Genomic DNA, 25,418 nt, shown 5'->3' with positions numbered 1-25,418 from the left:
CACCAGAGGGAAGGACAAAAACTGGTTGGAAACTGATCGAAGAGACAAGCAACCTATAATTAAGGAGAAACTTCCTGACAGTGAGGACAATCAGCCAGTGGAACAGCTTACCCAAGAAATCGTGAACACTCCATCACTGGAGATTTTTAAGAAGAGACTAGACATTCACCTGTCTGAGACGGTATAGGTTCTCCTGCTTGAGCAGGAGGATGGACTAGAAGACCTCCAAGGTCCCTTCCAGCTTCTATTCTATTCTATTCTATTCTATTCTATTCTATTCTATTCTATTCTATTCTATTCTATTCTATTCTATTCTATTTTATTTCCCCCCACCCTGCCCCTGGGCTCTAGAACTACTTCAAAGGAAAATCTGGTCTACAACCAACTGCCATGGGAAACAAAGACTTTCATTAAAAAATAAGAAAGGTGGATGGAAATGAGTGCATCATTTTGAAATATTTCAAGCTAGTCTGAAGGGACTTGAAGGTAGCAGTGAGACAACTGGAAGAATATAGGTGACCCAGTTGGAAGAGGGAAAGTAACCCTGCAAAGAGGAAAGAACCAAGAAGTATTGAGGTAGCAGAAAGCAATGGTTAGTAAGGGTAAAGTGAAGTAGAGCTACAGTAGGGATCTTGCTTTAGTAAACAATTGTACTTTCAAAGAAATGTGATTATAACAGAATAACAGAGTTGGAAGGGACCTTGGAAGTCTTCTAGTCCAACCTCCTGCTCAAGCAGGAAACCCTACCATTTCAGACAAATGGTTGTCCAATCTCTTCTTAAAAACCTCCAGCGTTTTGGAGCACTCACAACTTCTGGAAGCAAATTGTTCCACTGATTAATTGTTCTAACTGTCAGGAAATTTCTCCTTATCTCTAGGTTGATTCCCTTCTTGATTAGTATCCATCCATTGCTTCTTGTCCTGCCTTCAGATGCTTTGGAGAATAGGTTTACCCTTTCTTCTTTGTGGCAGCAACTTAAATATTGGAACACTGCTATCATGTCACCCCTAGTACTTTTTTTCATTAAACTAGACATACCCAATTCTTGCAACCATTCTTTGTTGGACTGTGTTGGCTTTTTTGGTAGTTGCAGCACATTGCTGGCTCATATTTAAATTATTGTCAACACTGTGGTTGAGAAGAATTCAAATATTATATTCAGAAATAAAATTAAGAGTGCAGCGTTACTCCATCTGCTCAAATATAAGTCAAAATGAATTGTATGGAACTCCTACTACATGAGTATAAGATTGCAGCCTACATGTGGTTTTGTCCTGGAATAGTTATAATTTGAAGAACCTGGTAAAGGTTTTCACACTGTAATTATACAGCTATAAATAAATTGCAAATGTGTAGGGGAGACTTTCTATTCCTGGGCTTCTTAAAATGAATATAATAAAAACTCATAGATAAGCATTGTATCTACCCTTCCCCCATTACTCCGATATTCATTACTCATTTTTGCCCAAAGATATCCATGTACAAATTTCATTTATCTCCAGTTTGACCATGTAAATCAATCCATTGGATCCATCAATCCAATCACAGTTTTGGCTTGTTTTCCATATGTTTGAACAGAGTTTTAGTGCAAATATGTATGTTTGCAGCAAAGTATAAATATCTGCAAGAAAGGAAAATTGTATATCTTCTATAATTAAACTGTTCCCAAGAGCCTTTTATTTAGATTATCCTCTGTATATTTTCCAGTGTGTAAAAGAGTACTGAGTCAATTAGTTGCTATTTACTGTATATTCCGGCGTATAAGACGACTGGGCGTATAAGACAACCCCCGACTTTTGAGAAGATTTTCAGGGTTTAGAGAGTCGTCTTCTACCCCGGAAAATATGGTACAATATTGAATTTCTGTTTATTGATGAGCACAATAGGAGCTCCATTCCTTTGCTGCTAGAAAGCGAGTGTTGCCCACTACTGCTTCCCTAATGCTTCCTGAACTCAGCTGGTATTTTTTTCCCATATATTTTATTGATTTTTTAAAACATAAATCACTTAATAGTTGGTAAACAGTGTGTTTGCTGGGTTTACATTTGTAAAGAAAAATCATTAACAATTGTTTTCTATAATCTATAATCCACATAGTACATTTAGTTGATTTCCCCTTTTCTCCAAAATGTCTTCTTTGCAAACCTTGAAATAATATAGTTCTTATTATTTTGATAAAATATATTTAATCTTTAAATATTCCATTTAATGTGCCTAGTCATCTAATCCTTTAGGTCTTATTCAAAACATTTTTTTCTTTTTTATACATTATAATTTCCCTAAATTCAGATACATTTAATTATCTAAAACATTTCCTTCATCTAGGCCATTTCAGTATTATATTACTTATATCAAGAAATAAAATAAAAGAGGGGGAAAGCATACAGTATTATTTAAGGAATTCATCTCTCTTACAATGACATATGTATTCAGAATTTTTTCTGTTTCTTTAACCATATTCAAACAAATGTTTCTTTTTTAAATATTTTCTCTGGTAGATCCCATCATCTATTTTCTTAATTTTCACTTTGATCTTTTTCCTTTGACCAGTATCTTTCTTAATCAATGTGATTTGCTGAATCAAAAAGTTTTTCCATATATTCATGACTGCTGCTATAGGTATAAGAAGTAAATCGAATGTTTCTTTTTTTTAGATGTAATGACCTTAATTTATATAGCTTACTGTTTTATACTATTTAATTGTTTTTCCTGAAAAAGAATAAAGTGATGGGCGATGTAGAAAAATGGGATTTTTGTATGCTTTGTCCTGTTAGTGCTTGTTTCTGTAAAAAAAAAAAAATAAGGCTGGCCACTAGGGGACAGATTGGTTTTAAATTCAGAGAACAGCTACCCGTATATTCCAGCGTATAAGACGACTGGGCGTATAAGACGACCTCCGACTTTTGAGAAGATTTTCAGGGTTTAGAAAGTTGTCTTATATGCTGGAAAATATGGTAAGATTAAAATCTATAAAGGGGTATCTGACAACATCTGGCTTCCTGATTTATTCTGCAACCTAAGGGAAGCTTGTTTTGAAATGAACAAATGATGCTGTAAGAAATATTTGAAATGGCTGTTATTGTTAGCTACAGAGTTCATAGCATGGCATTAATCATAGGCAGAATGAGAAGCATAAGAAGCATATACAAGATGGTTGTTGACTTAGAACCAATTGTTTAAAGATTATTCAGAGTTACAGTGGACTCAAAAATGTTACTTAAAACCTGTCCTCAAAGTTATGACTGCTGTATCACACCCCCTGTAATGTAATTACATTTAGGATGCTTGGTAACTGGCTAACATTTATGATTGATTGATGAGTCCTATAATCATGCGATCACATCTTGTGACTTTTTGCCATTTTTCAGCAAAAACTGGCCATTTGAATAAGCTTGATTTGGACTTCTGACAATGCTTAACAACTGATCACATAGTGACCAGTCACTTATGACTGCAACAACTTACAACTGAAATTTCAGGCTCAATTGTGGCTGTATGTCAAGTACCTGTATGTTGGTACTTTTCATGAGCATACTAAGCTTTGAGTAAAGTTCCCCAAAATTATTTTGAAATGCTGGTCTGATTCTGAACAGCTGTAGATGTTCCAGCATTCCCAAATGTTCAGCATTTTCTATTTACATTTTTGTTGTTCAGTCAGTTCTGACTTTTTGGGACACAATAGACATCAGTTCAGAAGGAGTCTTTCATAAACTGCTTCCTTGAATTCTTGTATGCTCATGCTTTTGTCATCATTGGTAATATCTATCTACCTTATCTCTTCTGTTGGCCTATTTTTTATTGCCTTTGATTTTTCCAAATCTAGGGGTTTTTCCATTGACTCCTGGTATAATATATTGTGTCCCAAACTTTTAACCATTTAATTTGTTATTAGCACTTCCAATGAGGAGTTTGGTTTCACTTCATCTAGTATTAAATGATTTGTTCTTTCTACATGCCAAAATATTTTCAACACATTTCTCCTGCAGTCTCCATTCATTCAACCTTCTGATGCTCCAACTTGCAAAGCTTTGTGCTACATAGAGAAAAGCTGTGTGGTCTTAACAGTTTATATCATGTCACGTAATGTCTTAGTATTTTAATATTTTCTTTAGATTCCTCATGTTCTTTCTCCCAAGCAGCACATATATTTTTATTTTATGGTTAGAATTACCTTCCCTATACATTTTTGAGCCTAAAAATTGGGACTTTGGGGGAAGAAATAGTGTACTGAAGACAGGTCTCCTAAAAGCAGAGTGGTCCACCATGGCTGAGTGAAGAGTGGGCAAATAGACTGGTTCTTCATAATTCCTCTCTGGACAAAGAGAGGAGTTGAGATCACCCATAAGTGCTTCATACAGTTGCTCCTTGCGAGAAGACCCCAATCTATCTCTGGTAGGTTTAGAGCTTTGGGGGATAAGGGAATAGCCATCCTTCTCAAACAATGGTTGGCACCTTTAAGGTTCACTTAATTCCTTTTCTAATAAATTTTGGAAATTGCTTGTTAACTGCTCTTTAGCTGTTAGGAATATTTGGATTGAGAAATGGTGATTTTTTTCTATCTCATTAATCTAGTTTAGATGTACATTAAATATTTTATTTCATGTTTATTAGATACCTTGGGACATATTTAAGAAAGACTGATGGTGAATTTCATTATGATGGAATTGTAAAATTACATGGGGAGAAAACATGTACTCCAAGGTTTTGGACTTGTCCTATTATTTGTTATATTTTTAAATTCATTGATAACAATGTTAGAAAGGTTGATATCATTTAAATGTGAATATATTCTTGAACTGTATTCCAATGTTTTGGCATTCATACTATATGAAGAATTATGAATTTGCTGAGTAGCAATTATTCCTTGATGTTAGAAAGACAGTATGATCCAGAGGATCACAAATTTTATCCATTTTCTGTTTACTTTTTCTTTTTGTTCATGGAAGCAATAAAAATTAGGAAAAGTATATAGAGCATGACTTCTAGGATTCTTTCCAACCACTTCACTATCAGCGGCTATAGGAAGCATCTGTATTTTTCCATTTAGCATTACTCTCTCTGTGTTTCTAATTTTTACTAGGGTTGTACCTATGTTTTTGTGCTGGTGGCACAATGGTTAGAATGCAGTATTGCAGGCTAATTCTATCCACAGTCTGGAATTTGATCCTAATGGGTTCCATCCTTCTGAGGTTGGTAAAATGAAGACCCAATTGCTAGTTCCATGAAAAATATGTCCATAAGGATATGCTGGAAGAAACTTTTTCTACAGTGTTTTTCTTCATGGCGCCCAGACTGATTTTTTAGCTAGATCTTTCATTTGCTGTTTTCTTTCTCCACATCAATTGGGTCTTGTTCTGTTCAATTTTTGGAGAATTGTTAATCTGTGGTTAAGAATATTTGGAAATCCATGATGGGACCTAATATTTTAAGTAAAAAACTGACATAGGCTGGTAAAAGTCTTACAATATAGCAAAGATTACCAAGAGTCACTGAGTTTCCTCTCACGTCTATTAAGAAAGGATATTGGGCCAATGAGTTGTCTTAAGAATGCAGCATGTTCAGGCCCCATTCATTAGGTATTAATATTTGCTAGGCTAGCTCTGTGTGTGGGGACATATTAACAGGTTTTGCTGGGAAAGGGATCATTATTACTTGCTGCTTAAAGTCACTTTGAGAAACATTAATATGGTGTAATTTCAAATACTGTAAATAAATAAATGAACTGAAACAAGCATGAGCAGACAGTATTTCGCCTTTAAAATTTATATTAAAAAGTGCAGCTATTTTCATTAGGAAGTTTCATCTGATGGGAACGTCATCCCCCAAGAAGAGATTAGCCCTGAATCTATTGGCCTTCTGGAAGGCCCTGAAAAATTGGTAGGGGATCCTATGGAAAGATGGAGTCCCCGAAAAAGCTGTATTGTGTGCAAGAGTCTAACTGAAGTCTCTCGTGTTTTCTGGTTATAGTTTTTAATTGTTCTAATAGTTTTATTATAATTACTTGTTGTTTGCCTTTGCATTTTAATTGTGTATGCTGCCCAGGATCACTTATGTGAAATGAGTGGCTATATAAATTGAACAAATAAACAAACCACCTTAAGAATAATACATTGAAATAGTTTTACTGTAGTAAACAATAGGAATATGTAATATGCTTGTGAGATTATTTTTAAAGCCTTCATTCTTTTCTAGAAATACTCTGTGGCATGAATGGATACCCAAGTGCAACCTAGTATTGACTAACAGGAAGGCTCTGAGACAACATGCTTAATTTTCATGATTTACTTATAAAAATTATATTGGAAGTAAAATGAAACAATTGTCAATTTGCATCAGTTTAATCAACTGTGAGATCAAAAAAGGTGTAGTGTAAAAATAATTTCTTCATTTTGCTTATAAAAGTTGATTCTTATAATTGTAATCTTGTCTCCTAAACATGAAGATATTGCTGTTATATGACTGCAAAAGCATTCTGCAGGTTTTTCTTACAGTACTGACATCAGAAATGTGGGTAGATTCCTTGGAGAAGTGCACCCAAATACACACACACAGCTTACTGTTGTAAATCCCCAAATGTGGATCAATGAAATAGAAAATGTTATTCTTAGAAGTGCTGCGTAGTCATCATTATCAGGGTTGCATTGATATGAGCCTCTTTGGAAAAAAGAACTCCTCGGATTAATTTGATTTACCTATTATATATGAGTTTCAAATATTTCTTTTTTGGGGAAGAGAATATATACTGGCAACCCAGATTTCTGACTTCAGTCTAGATCCCTTCTTGTCCCCTCTCACATCAGTTGATTGATGGTTGGAGAAATGCAAGCAGGAATGAAGTCTGTTTAGCACTAAGCCTTTCCCATAAAAAGAAAAATTGAAAAATGCTTATTGTTGCATACTTGTAGACTCTTAATTAGCAGTTCAATGCAAATTTCTACTTTAGCAGAGGCAGGTTTTCATCATCTTCTTAATTCAATTATTCGCAAGAGCACACCTACAGTCACAAAGAATGATTATTCAACTATTCTTTCTCTGCTGAGCCACTCATCCTGAACAGAAATGCAAATATGAAATTTTTGACACAAGAATTTTGGGGTAATTTTAGTCCAGCAAAATACATGTAAAGAGCCATCCAGCATTCCTGAGCTTCTATAACCAGAGGAAATTATGAAATGAGAGTCCCAAATGTTCACAAGTATTTGGTATGTGTAGTGATTGTTATTTTATTTGTTAGAATAGTATTTTAAATGCCAAAGACATTACTGTTTCTGGTTTTAGGCTGCAGAAGAGGGGAATCTGTGATCCTATATTGTAAAATAATTCTAAAATAATATATGCAGAGTATATACAATATATACAGTATACTATATACCAGTGATGGCGAATCTTTTAGAAACCAAGTGCCTGCCCCGCCCCCCGCCTGCCCACAGGGCCACCCACTGCCTCCATGGCCCGCCACAGATCACCCAGGCAGCCCAGTAGCGCCATCGCAGTCCTCTCTCCGCCCATGCCCTGCAGCATCAACTGTGCGCAACGGGGCGCGACAGCGGAGTCTTGTCCCCACTGCCCAGCTGCTATGTCCTTGGCTGTGCTGCTCCACATGGGCCGTGCTCAGGGGCAACTCTCCTCTGGGGGGCTGCTGGTGAGGAAGGGGCCGTGGGGGAGGCGGGGCTGGGGCAACGGCACGGGTGTCCACAGAGAGGGCTCTGAATGCCGCCTCTGGCACGCGTTCCATAGGTTTGCCACCACTGCTATATACATTATATATACATTATATACAGCATATATAGTATAGGTGCAACAGTCCCCTCTGCCCCACTCCTCAGATGCATGTATTTTGGGTGACATAAGTACAAATGTATTTATCAGGGAGCATTCTGATACATAGAATTTCTTTGATATTAAAAAAAATCTATCATATAATGGAAACTAGATTCTTTCTGATCTCTTTGCAATAAACTATGTTCTGTGTTACTATGTTGAGATATTACATATATTTCTTTACAGAACTAAAGGCTGCAAATTTAAATGCTTCCTTTAAAAGCCCTAATCTATAATTCATAAAATGTAGATGAACATGTCTTTTACTATTTTAATGCTACTTAAAGATTTTATTACTACATGCCAACTTACAAGGCAGTTATGTGAAGATGAAGCATTTTTAACAAATGGAACTGAATAGTTCTGAGTGATTTACACATAAAGATGTATAGTTTGGCAGTGTACATTACAATACACAAGGAATAAATAGCTTCCTTTCACTTTTATTTTATTTTATCTGTTCTATTTATTTTGATTTATATGGCTGCATACCTCAGTATCATGATTCTGGGCAGTGAACAACAATTAAAAACACAACAAAACAGTAAACACATAATCAGCAGCTATGACAGAACCCACAAGTATCAGCATAACCATCTCCCATGTATTCCAATTCCATGTCCAGTGATATGGGCAGGTTTCAAGGTCTGATGAAAGCTGACAGGTTTGGGGGCTCATCAGCTCTAGAGGGACAGTGTTTCAAAGAGCATGTGACAGAAAAGACTCTTTTCCTGGGTCCCCCGATAGAACTTTTTAATAGAGATTCAATAGCATATCCCTCTGCCCAGATCTGATGGTAAAAGTAGACAAAATCAGGCAGAGGCAGCTACCATCAAGGTAACAGTCAGATAAAAGAAACAGAACATAATCCAAGAAAATGTCTCAGACGAAACTGTCCCTTGTTTATTCTCATGAAAATAAAGGGAGGGAGGGGGGAACTGCATTCAGACTTGAAGATTCTGTTACAGTAAGTTTATAGTAAAAGTAGTGCTGGCTGACATGGCTTTGATTTCCTACTATGGTCTACCTTGAAGAGCTGCCTTCAGAGGACAATTCTCAGCCAGGTGAATAAACTCAGATACAGGGGTGATGTGGGTGCCGTTGCAGGAGCTAAATAATCAGGTTAAGGATAGATCATGAAAAATATCTAGGTGGTCATTAAGAGTCAAAACAACTTGATGACAAATGATCAATCAGTTATTTTTTTTTAAATATCGGACAGTCTAAATACTGTTTAAAATATTATTTGCCTCAATTCTAGAAACATACATACATACATACATACATACATACATACATACATACATATTCTGTCAGCCATCTCCTTCAGCTATTTATTCCAAGTTGAATTTCTCTTTGAGAAAAGAGCAAACATTTTAATTTCTGAATCATAATTTGGTAATAACTTTATTAGGATTAACTAACAGCTTTCATGATCTCCAAAATTCTTCATTATGCAGGATGTTACAAAACATACAGGCTGGAGAGATGGAAATCCTAAGAATGAGACCAGATGCTATAATTATGAGGTGTGTGGCTATGAATTCTAGTCTTAGGCACAAAGCCAGCTAGGTGACCTTGGGACAGTCACTTTTCATCCATATGAAGAAGGCAATGGCAAATCACCTCTGAAGAATCTTGCCAAGAAAACTGCAGAGACTTGTCCAGGCAGTCTCCAAGAATTGGACATGACTGAACAGAAGAAGAAAAAAAGTAGTTTGAATGTAGTGGACGCAAGTTTTAACAACAAAGCAAGCTTGACATTTTACAAAACTAAGTAGCTGCTAATCAATTTCTAATCATTAGCAAACTTTAGGTTCCTGGTTCGACAGAAAAGAGAAACTTAACAGCACTTATATCAGCAAAGCCATAATTTTGTTGTTTGTTAAATCAGTGACAATATCTTCATTAAAGCCTACTGAATAGGTAGGGCAAAAACACCCCTTCCCCTTTTTGTTCTTCCCCTCCCCAGCAAACTGGATCATCTCTCCAATATAACTTTGTGAAAATGTTTGTGTTCTCTGTTTCAGCTCATCAGTGATGGTGGTGTGGTCTATGCAGAAGCACTCTGGGATCATGTCACTATGGATGACCAAGAACTAGGTTTCAAGGCTGGCGATGTTGTTGAAGTAATGGATGCTACTAACAAAGAATGGTGGTGGGGCAGGATAATGGAGAATGAAGGCTGGTTCCCAGCCAGCTTCATACGGGTAAGAACCCATGTAACCTTTCATCAATGAACTGGGCAGAGAAGATAATTTGAATGCATCGTTGTGTGGTTTAAATACTGCTGCCTACTAGGTTTAATATATTTTTCATACAGCAATAATTGTAGTTACCTGTCTTTATTTTTAAACTGTGTAAACATATTTTTGGATTTATATTGATGTTTTGTATATTTCCCATGTTTATTGAGAAAGACAAAAAAAAAAAAAGGTTGGCAATTGCATTGGTCCTAGAAGAACTATCACTTCCCATGATTTCGACACCATATCTCTGTGGATGCAATCCAAGATTGTTAACAATATCATTAATGTTCCCTTCTATACAGCAATAATTTGTAGTTACCTGTCTATGGTGCTTATAAAGTTATAAATACTTGATGTATAAAACAAAAACATATTTTAGGATGAAGATGCAGTGTTGAATATATGTTATACAGCTGTCTTATGCTATTCATATAATATGCTGTCATTTGCTCTGTATCCACATTAGTAAAGACACTGTTGGATAAGTACTTCCAATGGATTCTTTATATACTGGAGATAAAGTCCTTGATTTTTTTTTAAGAAAAAACATTGATCAATGATCCTACTGGCCAATTACCTAATTCACCACCAAGTAAATACTTAACCTTTAATATCATAAATTGTGATATTGCACTGGACATTCAAGAGGTGCTGAAGTACAGGGATACAGTAAGAGAAATTGAATTATGCAAGTTTAAAAACATAGCCAGCTCCAATCCTTGAATTCTGAAACATAGAACTCCTCCGTGTGAACCCCATATCCTTTATTAAGATAGCTTCTGCAACTCTTTATTAGTAAAAGTTTCTTTCTTTCTCCTTCACATCTGTGATATGGCCGTGGCTCATTACAAGTACATTACTGTAATTGTAATGTAATTACAATTACAATACTCATTACTGTTACCTGTTCCTTCTAAGATGCTTAAAAGAGTTTGTTGTTCTTGAAAAAATAATTGAATGCAGCAGTACTACAGATATTGGAAAAAGAGTAGTCAGAGTACTTTATTGGTTTTAGAAAGAAAGCAAAAATATTGTATTACTGTTGAAATAAATGTAATAATAGCAAAATAGACAAATGGATTACTAGATGAAATGGTACAGAGATTAATTAGGGATTTTTAGGTCCATACCGTAAGCCAAGGCTTTTCAAATTCTTATTAGACAGAATACATCTCACAGATTTGATATTTTTACATCGATGCCCAAACTCCACCTCCGTCTCAGTAATTGAATAATGTTAAGATAATAATGCATATTCGATATAGCTCCGAGTAAACCAGGATGAACCAATTGAAGACTATCCTCTGAAGTTAGAAGACGGTCGGGAAGAAGATGGAAGAAATGCTGCTCATCGCTATGGAATGGGGCATACAACAAAAGATCAAATGAGAACCAATGTTATTAATGAAATTCTAAGCACAGAGAGAGATTACATCAAACACCTAAAAGACATCTGTGAGGTAATGAGACATGTAAATAATATGTGTTGTTTGCTAGCAGTGGTTCTCAACCTTTCTAATGCCGTGACCCCCAAGTGGGTGTGGCTACCAATAAGAGGGAATAGGACAGCTAGGGAAAAGGGAAAAAAATGGCGGACAGCGTGGTTTGGCGACCCCCGTGAAATGGTCATTTGACCCCAAATGGGGTCCCGACCCACAGGTTGAGAACCACTGTTTGCTAGTGTCAACATCGTTTTAGACATTGTCTATCCACTGCAGGATGAAGGCCTCTTCATCCAACATGTTTCTAACCAATATGGTCCTGAGTTTTCTTTTGTCAGTTGGGCCTGTAATGCTTGCTGATGTCATCGATCCATCTTGTTTGCTAGTGTACTTTGGTCAAAGATGTTGATTGGCTGATGTTTAAGAAAAAAAATAAGAATTCTAAAAAGCTCTAGAAACATAGAAAACTGACAGCAGAAAAAGACCTAGTGATCTATTGAGTCTGCTCTTTGTTTTTATTTTTGTTGTTTTTGTTTTCTTTTTAATGTATTTATGATTTTTAATTTTAATTTTTTAATTTTTGTCAGATGATGGGCATATGTTTATCCCAAGCATGTTTAAATTCAGTTACTGATGATTAACTCACTATTACCACTGGAAATTGATTCCAAGTTTCCACTATTCTTTCTGTGAAGTAATACTTTCTAACATTACTTTTGAACTTCCCTCCTGTTAGTTTAAGTTTATGCCCCCGTGTTCTTGATTTTTGCTTAATATTGAAAATACTGCCTTTTAGAACCTTATTCCCACCCTTAATATATTTAAAGATTTCAATCATATTCCCCCTTTCTCTTCTGTTCTCCAGACTGTTGATACTCAGTTCCTCCCTCTCTCCTGATATGTTTTGTTTCTCAGACCTTGTACCATTTTGTTACCCATCTCTGGACTTACCCAATCTTATCAATATCTTTTTTTAAGTAAGCTCTCCAGAGCTGGACACAGTTTTCCAAATGGGGTCTAACTAAAGCCCTATATCACAGGATTAAGACCTCCTAAAGCCCTATATCGCAGGATTAAGACATTTTTGCTGATGTTTCCTCTTGTGATGTATCCAAGAATTTTGTTTTCCTTCGCAACTGTTTACACATTCTGCAGTGTTCTGTCCCAGCCTACGCGAATACTGCTCAACTGCTTACTCGCAAGAAGAAAAAAAAAAACCTTGCATTGAACCAAGCAGGACTTGGTAAGATAAACCCCTTTTATTTTGACACAGGTTTTATGGAACAAACTCCAACCAGCTGTTGAAACGAACAAGATCAGTCACTGAGTTCTCAGCTGGAATGCTCAAGGTTTAAGCCACTCAAACATACAGAAATCCAACAAATCTGGCTAAATATCCAAGAATCCTGAGGCAAGAAATCCAATGACAGAAGCACAAAGCCGTAGCATGAATGGTTGCTTTGGCCACTGGCCCCTCCCATGCCTCTCCTCTTTATAGTCCAGCCAGGGCATGGCTTCTTAGAGTCTTTTACCTTTTCTGGAGAGTTGCCCCACCCTCCTTTGTCCTGCACACCTTTCCTCCCTGTGCATCTGGAACAGGCCCCAGCTGCTCCTCGTCTTCACTCAGTTCAGGCCCCAAACCCAGCTGTCTCTCTGAGTAGTTGGGCCTGGTGTCACATCTAGCTCTGAGTCTTCGTGCTCCTCAGAGCCTTCCACAAACTCCGATGTGACCCCCGGCAACCCTTCCCCCTCATCCGATTCATCTGACTCGGCAACACTGCAGTAATCTGTTATGAGCACACCTAAATCATTTTCTTCTGTTGTTCCAACACTGTACCCCCAATACTGTACCCTGCCAGAGGATTCATTTTGACCAAGAGCATTATCTTACTTTTAGAAACATTGAACTGCAGTCTCCATATTTTCTGACTAATTTTCCAGCAATGCAAAATTGTTTTCCATGATATGAATACTCCCAGGGATGTCAACTCTATTACACATCTTCATGTCATCAGCAAAAATACAAACCTTACCTAGAAATCCTTCTGTTATATCACTTACAAATAAATTGAACAAAACAGAACCTAGGACAGAGCCTTGTGGTACACCACTGGTGACTAGTCTTTGTTCAGAGAGTGTCCCATTAACATCACACTCTGGGATCTATCCCTGAGCCAACTTCCTTTCTACTGAACCATCCAGTGATTAAGCCCTAGCCTATACAACTTTTTAAGGAGCTCATTATATGGAACTGTATCGGATGCTTTGCTAAAATTGAGATAAGCTATGTCCACAGCACCACCTTCATCCAAAACATTTCTGACATAGTTTAAAAGTCAGTCAGATTAATTTGATGTGATCTGCCCTCAGTAAAGCCATCCTGCTTTGGGTCCATCAAGTTGTGCTCTCTTAAATGTTTGTCAATTCTTTCTTTCAGGAGTGATTCCTTTAACTTCACTATTATAGATATTAAGTTTACTGGCCTATTGTTTCTAGCTTCTTCCTTAACCCTGTTCTTGTGGATGGGTACAATGTTAGCTGTTCGCCAGAACTCATCCTTGAATTAAATATACCACTATCAATCTATTTCTGCTATATAAGTCTTAAGCGCTGAATCCTTAGGGAATCTTTATTTGAGAAACCACAAGAGTGTGACAATTTCTGCCACTTAGATTTTTTTGTATTGAATTGAATGCTTTAGTTGGCCAAGTGTGATTAGATAGAAAAGGAATTTGTCTCCGCTACAGAAGATCTCAATGTACAGGCAAAGCAACAGAATAATAACAAACAAAATAATTATAATAATACCAATAAAAAGGGGGGGGGTAAAGAAGATAATTAGAAGGATAAAAAATAATAATACAGCCATACTACATGGGTAAATACACATAGACATTAGATACCAGTAGCACTGTGAGAATCAAGTATGTGACTCATCATCATCCTATATAAAATTTTATCAGGAATCTGAAAAAACCAAACTGAATAAAATGCCATTGAATCATTTTTTACAATTGTAGAGTATGTTTCTTTGAGTCTGACATGTAGATGCAATTTAGTTTTATTTAATATAAGGCGTGTATTAGGTCTGTCTCTAATTATGGGCAGACTTTTGAGTTTTGAATACAGAAATTCCAGATTTGTTTTTATAGTAGTTCGTCTTTTCATTGCATGTCAATAAGAGCTAAGTTGTTGTAGCATTATTATATTGTTCTTCTATCTATATAGCCTTTCGACTAAGACAGAGTAGAACTGCAGATTATTTTGACTCTGCATTACAATTTTTGACCCTTTCTAGGGCTATATAAAACAATGCCGTAAACGAGCAGATATGTTCACTGAAGAGCAGTTGAAGACTATATTTGGGAATATTGAGGATATCTACAAATGCCAGAAAAAATTTGTTAAAGCCCTGGAGAAGAAATTCAACAAAGACTGCCCGCATCTAAGTGAGGTTGGCTCCTGCTTCCTGGAATATGTAAGTTGACATTTGTGCAAGTAAGCAAGCTAAAGGACAGGGTTATCAGGTTCTGGAAATTGCAGTCAAGTGATTATCCATACCCCTCAGATGCATGAACTTCATTCCAAGAATTCCGAACAATGTCTATTCTGGACAGGAATTCTAAGAGAAAAAACCTACACACCTGTGATGGAGTGGCTGATGTATTAAGAATGCTCACTCCAAAGTTTCATTAAGCTCAGTGAACCCTGTTCCTGGAAATTGTATTTACAACCTCTTGTGGAACTCCAATTGAGAAAGGCTGGCCTAAGGTATTCTTTTATTGTCCAATTGAATTAATGCTATTGTTTAAGATATTTCACATGGTCCATGTATTCATTTATTTTAAACTATTTTCATTTGTATTTTGTGTTAGGCTGGATTATTGTGGTTTCAAAAAATAAAATTGATCCTGTTTTCCATAATACAATCTTTTGGCTTCCAATTCAGCAAAATGAGTTCCAGATCTATTCGGAGTACTGCAACAATCACCCAAATGCTTGTATGGAACTTTCCCGGCTTACCAAAGTGAACAAATACGTCTATTTCTTTGAAGCATGCCGTCTCCTTCAGAAGATGATTGATATCTCTCTGGATGGTTTCCTCCTAACACCAGTGCAGAAAATTTGCAAGTATCCCCTACAGCTTGCAGAATTGCTGAAATATACCAATTCACAGCATAGGTAAGGAGAAATGAGGATTAAAAAAAAATAGATGGAAAGAAAACTGTCATTATGTTTTAGTTATTCTAACAACTTTTGTTTATTGCCTACTGGTAACATCCCTTTGTAATTAAATTTAAGCAGTATTTTTTTTTTTTTTTGGAGATCTAACAGGTTATTCATCTTGATGGGCAAATTTCATTCTTTTCTGATAGCATTTAAAAACTAGTTGCCTTGTAACCGAAGAATGATTGCAAGTGATTAGTGCAGGTTTGAGAAGCTCTTTCTATAAAATCCTGAGATTCTGCCCACAATTTCCATTGCCTTTATCAGAAAGTGACATAAATTGCAACAGAGATAGGAAAGTAATAATCCATTTCCCTGCAGAATCAACAGAGTGAGGGAGGGTTAATGCTACTTCAACACTTGGAAAAACAAATTTTAAAGAACAATCAGCATAACTGACAGCCATTGCAAAGGTTTATAGTTTAGAAAAATAATAATCCAGTATCAAAATGTTAAATATAGTATTGTTAGTTCTCCAAAATTGGGATGATTACATCTTCATTGATCTCTCTCTCTCTCTCTCTCTCTCTCTCTCTCTCTCTCTCTCTCTCTCTCTCTCTCCCTCCCTCCCTCCCTCCCTCCCTCCCTCTTTCTCTCTCAAATGAGATACAGGTAGATATATTTCATTCTGACCCATAATTTCCTTGCCAATTTCTGGTACATTGCAATAGAAAGCTAGTTCTTTACATTTTTGTTCCATTTTTGCTCATATCTCTAAAGGAATCTATTTCATCTGTAGGGATTTTAAAGATGTTGAAGCTGCTTTGAATGCCATGAAAAATGTAGCACGGCTCATCAATGAAAGGAAGAGGCGTTTGGAAAATATAGACAAAATTGCTCAGTGGCAGAGCTCAATAGAGGACTGGGAGGTAAAATGCAAACGTCTTCAAAACAAGGAGCTACATGAACATTATTCTTGCTTATGTGTGCACAAACATAATTCTTCTATTGGGCAAGGGAATATCATATACTATCACATCCAAATTAATAAAATTTTACATATTTTAATTGATGAATTAATCTACTATTTCTGTCTGCTTGTTATTAAATTAAATAACCCTATTTATAAATTTGCAAATATTCCTATATGTTGGGGCCAAATGCTTAGCAATAAAAATCACAATTAAGTTAAATTAATTCTTAGTCTGAATTACAGTTACCCAGGAATGTTTTGAGTGTAATTAATGCCTTCCAGTTTGTTTTCAAATGGACTACATTTGTTGAAAATAGACTCTGCTTCTGTTTATAAGGTTCTGTACTTCAGAGCCTTAAGTGATACGAATTGTCACTGTTTTCTTAATAGGCATCAACACAAGCACATCATACGGTCATCTGTCAAAGGATAAAAAAGTTGAGAAGTATTTTCCTCTATCTGAAAAAACAAAACAGGGTGGATAAAGGGAAGATCTTCTTTTGAGCTAGTCATATACTGGCCACAATCTAACACAAAGTTAAATGCACTGAAGGTATCCACAGTAAATGCTGTTAAAGCTTTTGAGTAAATGTGCAAGCCTGTACATATATATTGTACATGTGCTTTGGATCTCCTCTCTGTTTGGATTGTGACCTTTTAGACACTATAAAAGAAGATTAAAATACAGAATATATTTACTGTACAATTGGTAATCATACCATTTGTGGAAATAAAGTCAATTGTAGTTCAATAATAAAATCATATATCCCATGGGAATAGAAAACATACTTGTACCAAAGTTCTGAATCTGCTCTGGGGTTACTCAACTTCAGTGAGGTTTATTATCATTGAAGCATGCTTGTCTAAATTTAGCTCTAGAAGTCCTTCTGCTCTGATTTGCCAAAAGTAGCATCCTCTAGTTATGTTGGATCACAGATCCCTTTATTCTCAAAGCACGTTGTTTAATGGAAAATATTACTCCAACTAGATTATTTTCAACACTTACTTTAGAATAGGAAGCCAGTTTACAGCCAAAAATCTCAACAAAAGATTATCCTCACTAGGCTTGAGTGAAAGAGCCATTTCAGTGTGACTTACATAAGACAGATGATGTAACACCTATGGGAAGCCTCAGGAAAGTATGGCTTAGACCAGGGGTAGGCAACCTTGGCTCTTTTATGACTCGTGGACTTCAGCTCTCAGAATTCCTGAGCCAGCCATGCTGGCTCAGGAATTCTGGGAGTTGAAGTCCATGAGTCATAAAAGAGCCAAGGTTGCCTACCCCTGGCGTAGACTTATTTTCAAAGTTATAGATACTTAGTAATTCCAACTAATTTTCTGTTTGCAACGTCATTTGTCTACCTCTCCATAATAAAATACAAAATAAAATGATTGGCAATGATAATATCAATCACTTGATATAGACTGACTGATTTATGTAGGATTGATTGTGCCAGTTAGGCACTTCCCAAGTGGAGTCTTAAAAATAAGAATAGCTTAAAAAATAATACTAAAATCATCACACATTGTTTCAAACACTTTCCATATTTCCAAAGGGCAGCGGAGAAAGGAAGAAAAAACAATTTAGAATAGTAGCAAACTTATTGCCACTTTTATGTGGATGCCCTGATTTTTAGTCTTAATGAAACTAACCCAGAGGGTGCAAAGTTGGAAGATGAATGATAAGACATTTGTGACCCTAGAGACTTTCAGTACTAAGCTGCTGTATGTTGCTTATCTTCTTCTGTGGAAAAGAAAGTGCATGCCCTTCTGTTTTGATTGACAGGGTGAAGATGTCCTTGTTAAGAGTTCTGAACTCATCTACTCTGGAGAGTTAACCAAAATTTCCCAGCCTCAAGCAAAAAGCCATCAAAGAATGTTCTTCCTCTTTGATCACCAACTTGTATGCTGCAAGAAGGTAAGCTAAGAGCTACTGCTGCCTCTGCCCACATACACTGTCTCCTGGTGGCAGCAAAATTACATCTTTTCTCAATTGCTTTTTAACATGTAGCATTCAAGCATTTTGTTTAAAGAACATGACAGTGTGTTGGCGGCTGACCTATTATACTAAGCATCACCATTTAAACAAATCAAGGAAAGAATCTGGGAGAGAAGCAGAAAGAGAGCTCTACAACAATGCCTATAAGGCTGACGTTTCTTTCAGGCTGGCTTTCTGTGGATTTGTACTAAGGTCATTAATGAAAAAGCCTGCTGTGACCTATTTTGCAACGCTGCAGGAAAGTCACGTATTTAGCATTTATAAAAGAAAAGATGCAGATGAAAATGCTATCAAATTAAATCCATCAGAATTGCCACCCGTGTTCTTCCTTAGAATTTAAATTCTACTGAGGTATGGTAAAACAAAGAATTCTACAAATATTTCCAACTAAATATGTATCCATCCAGTTAAGCATTAAAGTATATGCCTAAGTGAAATCCTCAAAGGATATGAACTGTGGTGGCGGAGTGGTTAGAATGCAGTATTGTAGACTAACTGTGCCCACTTCCAAGGAGTTTGATCCTAACCGGCTCAAGGTTGACTCAGTTTTCTATCATTCTGAGGTCAGTAAAATGAGGACCCAGATTGTTGGGGGCAATATGCTGATTTACAGAGAGTGCTGTAAAGCACTATGGAACGATATATAAATCTGCTATTCTATAAAAGAACAGATGTTATAAGAGGTATCATAATTCTTACATCTGTGATAGTGGATCTTTCCCTGCTTTATTTGTTTAGCCAATTGTTGTTGTTTTTTAAATACAGTTAAAGCTTAATGCTTGGTCCAGTTATAATATTCCAATTCCATTCTATGGTCATGTGAACAATTGCCAATCATTATGTAATACTTTGAAAACCCACTAAGTGGGTGATAGGGGGAAGTTGTGTATAATATTATACATAAATTAGTCAAATTAGGACATAAATTAGCCATAGTTTAATTGCTTCTTGCCTATGCAGATGTTCATACACACTGTTGTATTTGTTGATATTCAAGACATAGATAGCAACATCAGTATGTAGCACCCAATCTCAAAAAATATAACTTTTGGCCTAAGCTCCCAAAATTAATAGTGACTTTCTAAAATTGCTGAATTTGTAATCAGATTAATAAAATGGACTATTTGAACTTCTAGATTTATTCAAGCTTTAAAGAAAACCTGGGTGTTTCATTTTTCCTTCCCTCCTCACAGCTAGTGAGAAGACGCAATCCATTTAACCAATGAGCATATACAAATTCCTGGAGTACTGTATATCATAATTACTCTCCTAAAATGGCTATCATGGGAAGATGTGTCTCTTTACAAAATGGTGCCATAAAAGACAAATTAGTGATAATATCGTTGCCATTTCCTCTAGCCCTTCAGCATGTCTGCATCCCTGCTTATCTTTGTCCTTTTCTAGAGCTCTGCATAACTTTTGTATGTAACTTATTTTTATTTCCCAAGTGCCGATGGTGGTATGAGCTATTCTTATCAATAAAAAATGATAGATGTGGTTCTTTCTTGTGTACTATACATCTTTTTATAAAGCAAAGTCTTGTTTAAGTGGTAATATGTCAGTATATAAAACAACAAAAAGTGTTTTTATGCATTTTTCTACAAAAGCATACCTCCAAATATCTTATACTTACAAAACAAATCACATGAATAGGAAATTAATTATAGGTAGGGGTGGATAGTGAAAGAATGTGGTTCAGTGGTGAATGTCTGTGATTGGACTGAATTGGATCCACATCAATGACCCATATTGATATTCCCCCTATTTGGTGAGTGTTGGAGGCACAAACAACAGAGAGTGGTTGTTTATGGTGAGCTATGAGAATGGGATAACTGGAGGTGGGCGATGAGGGAAGAGAGAAGGTGGTTCCAACACAGTTGTGACAGACAAAGGAAAATAAGACGAGAGATTGAGGGTAGCTTGCTCATCTTTATGACAGGACTGATGCCAGCCATCATCCTGGTTATTGGATCTTTGGTATATATGGATTCTGGTTGTGATTCTTGAATACCAAATTGTAATGAGAACATTCATGATTAAATTATGGATGAGGCAGCCAAACTGGCATCATAACAAATGCCTGTGTGGCCTTAGAAGGGAGAGTTTCCTTTTGGAGATAATGCCATCTGGGTTTAAGTTTAGCACCAGCTGTAATTACAGGGCAGGGGTGGCTGGGATGCTACTTTGAGGCCTTTAAAACAGGGGTTTCCAACCCCCAGGCTGCAGTCCACTACTGTGCCATGTCCTGTTCAGAACCAAACCGCCAGGCAGGCTTGTGCATGCATGCAGCTCCACTTCTTCCAACTAATGGACCCTGCTGGATTCCAGAGAAAACTTGGAGGTTTTCTATAGGATTCAGCATTCCTTTTAAATATGACCCGTTGGGGAGGGATGAGGCTGTTTGTGAGGAATATGCTAGGGATTTGGCAGATAATTCAGATTTGTTCAGAGTAAGGCTTATCTTAATGAAGTGAAGGAAACAAAGCCCTGCATGGTTAGCTGGGATGAGCTTCAGGTAGTAGCTCATGAGGAGATGGACAGAATCCTCAGTATTGCTAATCCAACCGTTTATTAGATGTCCCTCCTGGTTGGTGAAGGCCTCCCAGGTGATATACGATTGGTTCCATTAGATAGTATTGGCTTCACTAAAGAGATAATCTATTTAAATATTAAATATTAATACCAATCTTTGTCAATATCAACAAGCAATTGCCCTTGTTGCAAAACAGAATTTTCTTCTCATTAGATCTTTTTCAGATTTTTGATTTCCTTGGATAATTGAGGGGTTTCAAGGCCTCAAGCTTGCAATAATGACATGACTGTAGAGCTGATTTGCTTCACATAATTTGCTAATTTCTTCTTTCCTGCTTGGAGAATTTCATATCCAAATAGCATTCCAGTCTTTGAAGGAAAGAAAAGAGTAAACTAGTAGAACATACAATTTATCTACAATTTATCCTCAGAACATGCAATTTATCTACAAGATTATCAGAAGAATTTCTTGAAGTGGAACATTCACATAATGATTTGATATATACTTCCTTTAGCAGTTGTCCTTGAAGTATATATCAAGGTATATTTAAAAACAGAAATACTTTGTCTTCAGAGAGCATTTTGGACCACATGCTTCCTAACCCAGTGGTTCTCAACCTGTGGGTCGGGACCCCATTTGGGGTCAAACGACCATTTCATGGGGGTCGCCAAACCATGCTGTCCGCCATTTTTTTCCCTTTTCCCTAGCTGTCCTACTCCCTCTTATTGGTGGCCACATCCACTTGGGGGTCACCACAACATGGGGAACTGTATTATGGGGTCACGGCATTAGAAAGGTTGAGAACCACTGTCCTAACCTAAGTAAATGTTCTTCAGAACTGTATGAATTTCTTATAGTTTGAATCATTCTAGAGACAAACTAGGTATCCATATGAATATAGCAAAATATCTTTTAGAAGCAGAGTTTGTAGGCAATCTATTTAGGAAATCTTACAGTGTAAGGCTATTTTGGACATTATTTCCATAATGTCTTGTCTTTGGCTATGCTGGCTGGGGTTTAGGTTTTAGAACTTCTGAATGGCACCTACCCTCGCACTAAGTGAAATCTCCCCCAATTCTTTCCTGGAAAAGGAATTTAATGTAAAACTTGAAAGTAATTTTTGTTTCAGATAAGAGGTTAAAAAAACTCTGTACCATTATTCTGTACATGAGAAATTGGTGGTTTTTGGCTAACCATTGTTGCATCTGAGAAGTGTGCACTAAAATATTTCTTTTTTTTTCTTAGGATCTCCTACGGCGTGACATCCTCTATTATAAGAGTCGGATCAACATGGATCTTATGGAGATTCTGGATATGGAAGATGGAAAGGATAAAGATTTTAATATTACTATTAAAAACGCATTCAAACTGTATTGCCAGGTCACTGAAGAAGTTCATTTATTCTGTGCAAAGAAACCAGAACAGAAGCAACGCTGGCTCAAGGCATTTGAGAATGAAAGGAAGCAAGTTCAGCTTGACCAGGAAACAGGTATGCAATAGCCATGAACCATCACTGTGAGCCACTGTGCTGAGAATGTCTTTCACTGAACTTTCCTACACCTTAACTATGTATTAAATTTTTAAAATGTTCCCACTTTGTTATTGACTCTACATTCTCAAGAATTTCTATCACATATAATTTTTGAATTTTTCCTAATCTTACTCAAGTGCTTATTTTATAAATCTAGTTTTGCAGACTACTCGTGAGTAAAAGACAGAGAACAGTGGCCCTTAATATGCTGTGGAATTATCAGTGAGTAAGGCAGCCCTGAACTTATGACTGGTCGCTTAACAAAGTTTTGAAGTTACAACAAACTGAAAAAAAAAAATTAACTATGACCCATCCTTGTTACAATTGCCATACCACCTCTGTGGTCCTATGACTGCATTTCGCGGGCTTGGCAACTGATGGCATTTATGGATGGCTGCAGTATCATAGGGTCATGTGAGAGTTTTTGCTGTTTTCTGGCAAAAATATGAACTCAGATTTATGATTACATGGTTTACTTAACAATCAAGGTAATTCACTTAACAGCCATCATAAAAATGGTTGTAAAATTGAATCTAGTCACATAATGATTCAACTTACAAATACCACAACTTACGACCAAAATTCTGGGCTCAATTATGAACATAAATCGAGGACTACCTGTATGGCCAACAATGAGGAAGGCTGAGAGGCAGAGTTCAGTAAAATCTGGAAAACCATAGGATGCCCTAAATTAGTATTTTCCAAGCTAATGCACTTCCAATCTGTTGGGTCTATAACTCCTAGAATTGCCAGCCAGCACTGTGAATTGTTAGGCTGACAGGGAATTATAGGGATTGTAGGCTCAATATATCTAGAGTACATCAGTTTGAAGAAGACTGCAATAGCATACAGTATCCCTTTATCTGGTCCCATGGAGACCCATTGCCTGCAGCAACTTTTTAGCCTTACAAATTGAGTTCTTCCTCTTAAAAAAATCTTTCTTGAAAACTAGACTATTTTCTGAACAGTTTAAGTCTAATTTTTTCATAGTTTCCATTCCTATCGCTTTCCTTCTCAGACCTTAACCTATATTTGTTAATTCCTATCTCCTCTCCTACATTTAGTTAAGGACTGCACAGGCTGCATGTTCTTTACAATACTTATTTGTGGGAGCTGAACAAAATAGTACATTAGATTGTACAATGAACTTATTCTGGAGATATAAAATTGAACTGCTTGGTATAGTTTCTATTGCACACATTGGGATTTTCTGCTTGATATAGCCCTTGTCTCCCTATGCATATGTTTATATTACTTAGCTAGAAAAGCCTAACTGGATTAACAGCTTCTTTTTCATGTTCAAGGTTTTTCCATCACTGAAATGCAGAAGAAACAAGCTATGCTTAATGCCAGCAAACAAAATCAGAGTGGAAAGCCAAAAGGCAAGTCAAGAGAGATGTCTGCCCTCCTTGTTCACCTTTCCCCTAAAATAAGTATCACAGCTCAATGGTCTAAAATTATTTGAGTTAATAGCCTATGATCCAATCCTTGGTTATCTTCAGAAGCTGCAGTTTAAAAAAAAAAGATCTATTTAGAAGCCAAGTAATTACTTTAGAATATTTTGGTTTTATTTGGTGGTACAGGAATCAGAAAGGTAACATCTTTGTCAAGCTGAACAATTCCAGGTAACCTCAAGGCCATATCCATGTAATTTTCATGGCAGTAATTAGGAAACACTTTACCACTGCCTTCCTGGAGAATGTGCTTTTTAACAGACCAGCATTTCTTCACAACTTTATGTGTGGATCAACATTCAGAATTCCCCATGACTGGGTTATAGCTCCAGTATTACTTAGACACCCCCCAGACAAATAATAATTAAATTGACTTTGCTTAACTTTTGAGCCTAGACAGGGTTGGCTGGATGCTGTCCCCTGCTGGGGCAGGAAAGTCATAGCATAGACTCTTTTATTAAAAATAGTAATGCATGCAGGATTTTACATCATCTTGATTTTACTGACTTTCTAACTATTTTAAAATGTGAAGATAGAATTTGGTGGGCCTTTCTAAGTCAAATCTTCAGCTCTGCCCCCACCCCTCCTGACTGAACTATATGTAAATGCCAGCATTTTGCTCATCATTCATCTTTCTAATAGGGAAGTGTTTTTACATTTTAAATGTAATGAGGAGACGGCACTTGTCTGGAGAAACAGGAGACATGCAATAAGTACTAAGTTTCTCACATGTCATTTCCAGGGTAAGGACAAGCTGGACTCATGTTTCGAACTGCTTAAATTGCATGGTAGGCATAAGATCATTAGTAGCCCCTTGAATTGTACCAGTGATACACTGCAAACTGAATTAATTGGAGTCTGTATTAAGACAAATCTTTAATTGCCCATTTTAAAGAATACTGTTTTTCAGTTTGACATCCTAATGTGTTTTGGGTTGTTTTACAACCTAATAATTAGGCCCCATATCCTAGAATAGCTATTACTACTCTGGCAATCTCCAAATGTATGGCAAATGCAAATTCAATGGGAGTTGCGGTCCCATCATATCTAGAGGTGTGAGAGTGAAGAAATCTGGTAAATAAAGTTTTGAGAGAAATAAACGAGAAACAATCCCAAAGATGCTTTTTCACGGGGCAATTGGATTTTCTTATTTTTCTTTGAAGACATTTCGCTTGTCATTCAAGAAGCTTCTTCTTGGGAATGGATGAGAAGCGAAATGTCTTCAAAGAAAAACAAGGAAGTCCAGCT

The 25,418-nt window shown here is 36.5% G+C and overlaps 1 protein-coding gene across 7 annotated transcripts in view; it reads left to right on the top strand.

Moving 5' to 3' along the window:
- Positions 1–25,418, top strand: part of ARHGEF4 (Rho guanine nucleotide exchange factor 4) — a 138,529-nt gene that overhangs the window by 106,904 nt on the left and 6,207 nt on the right. For 6 of the 7 annotated variants that reach the window (XM_039347164.1, XM_039347163.1, XM_039347165.1 and 3 more), the window contains 8 exons: positions 9,853–10,032; positions 11,337–11,531; positions 14,812–14,991; positions 15,463–15,695; positions 16,480–16,609; positions 18,440–18,571; positions 22,431–22,674; positions 24,021–24,098. In XM_039347164.1, the coding sequence (XP_039203098.1) occupies positions 9,853–10,032; positions 11,337–11,531; positions 14,812–14,991; positions 15,463–15,695; positions 16,480–16,609; positions 18,440–18,571; positions 22,431–22,674; positions 24,021–24,098 (1,372 nt within the window). Of the gene's footprint in view, positions 1–7,719; positions 9,352–9,852; positions 10,033–11,336; positions 11,532–14,811; positions 14,992–15,462; positions 15,696–16,479; positions 16,610–18,439; positions 18,572–22,430; positions 22,675–24,020; positions 24,099–25,418 lie in introns of those variants that run through there. The other variant, XM_039347169.1, reaches the window with a different exon arrangement.

The sequence above is a fragment of the Crotalus tigris genome, unplaced genomic scaffold (genome assembly GCF_016545835.1).
Source record: "Crotalus tigris isolate CLP2741 ecotype Arizona unplaced genomic scaffold, ASM1654583v1 scf7180000018053.2689490, whole genome shotgun sequence".
Lineage (NCBI taxonomy): Eukaryota > Metazoa > Chordata > Lepidosauria > Squamata > Viperidae > Crotalus > Crotalus tigris.
Note: the sequence above shows the minus strand (reverse complement) of the source record. Positions and strands in the feature narration are given on the sequence as shown.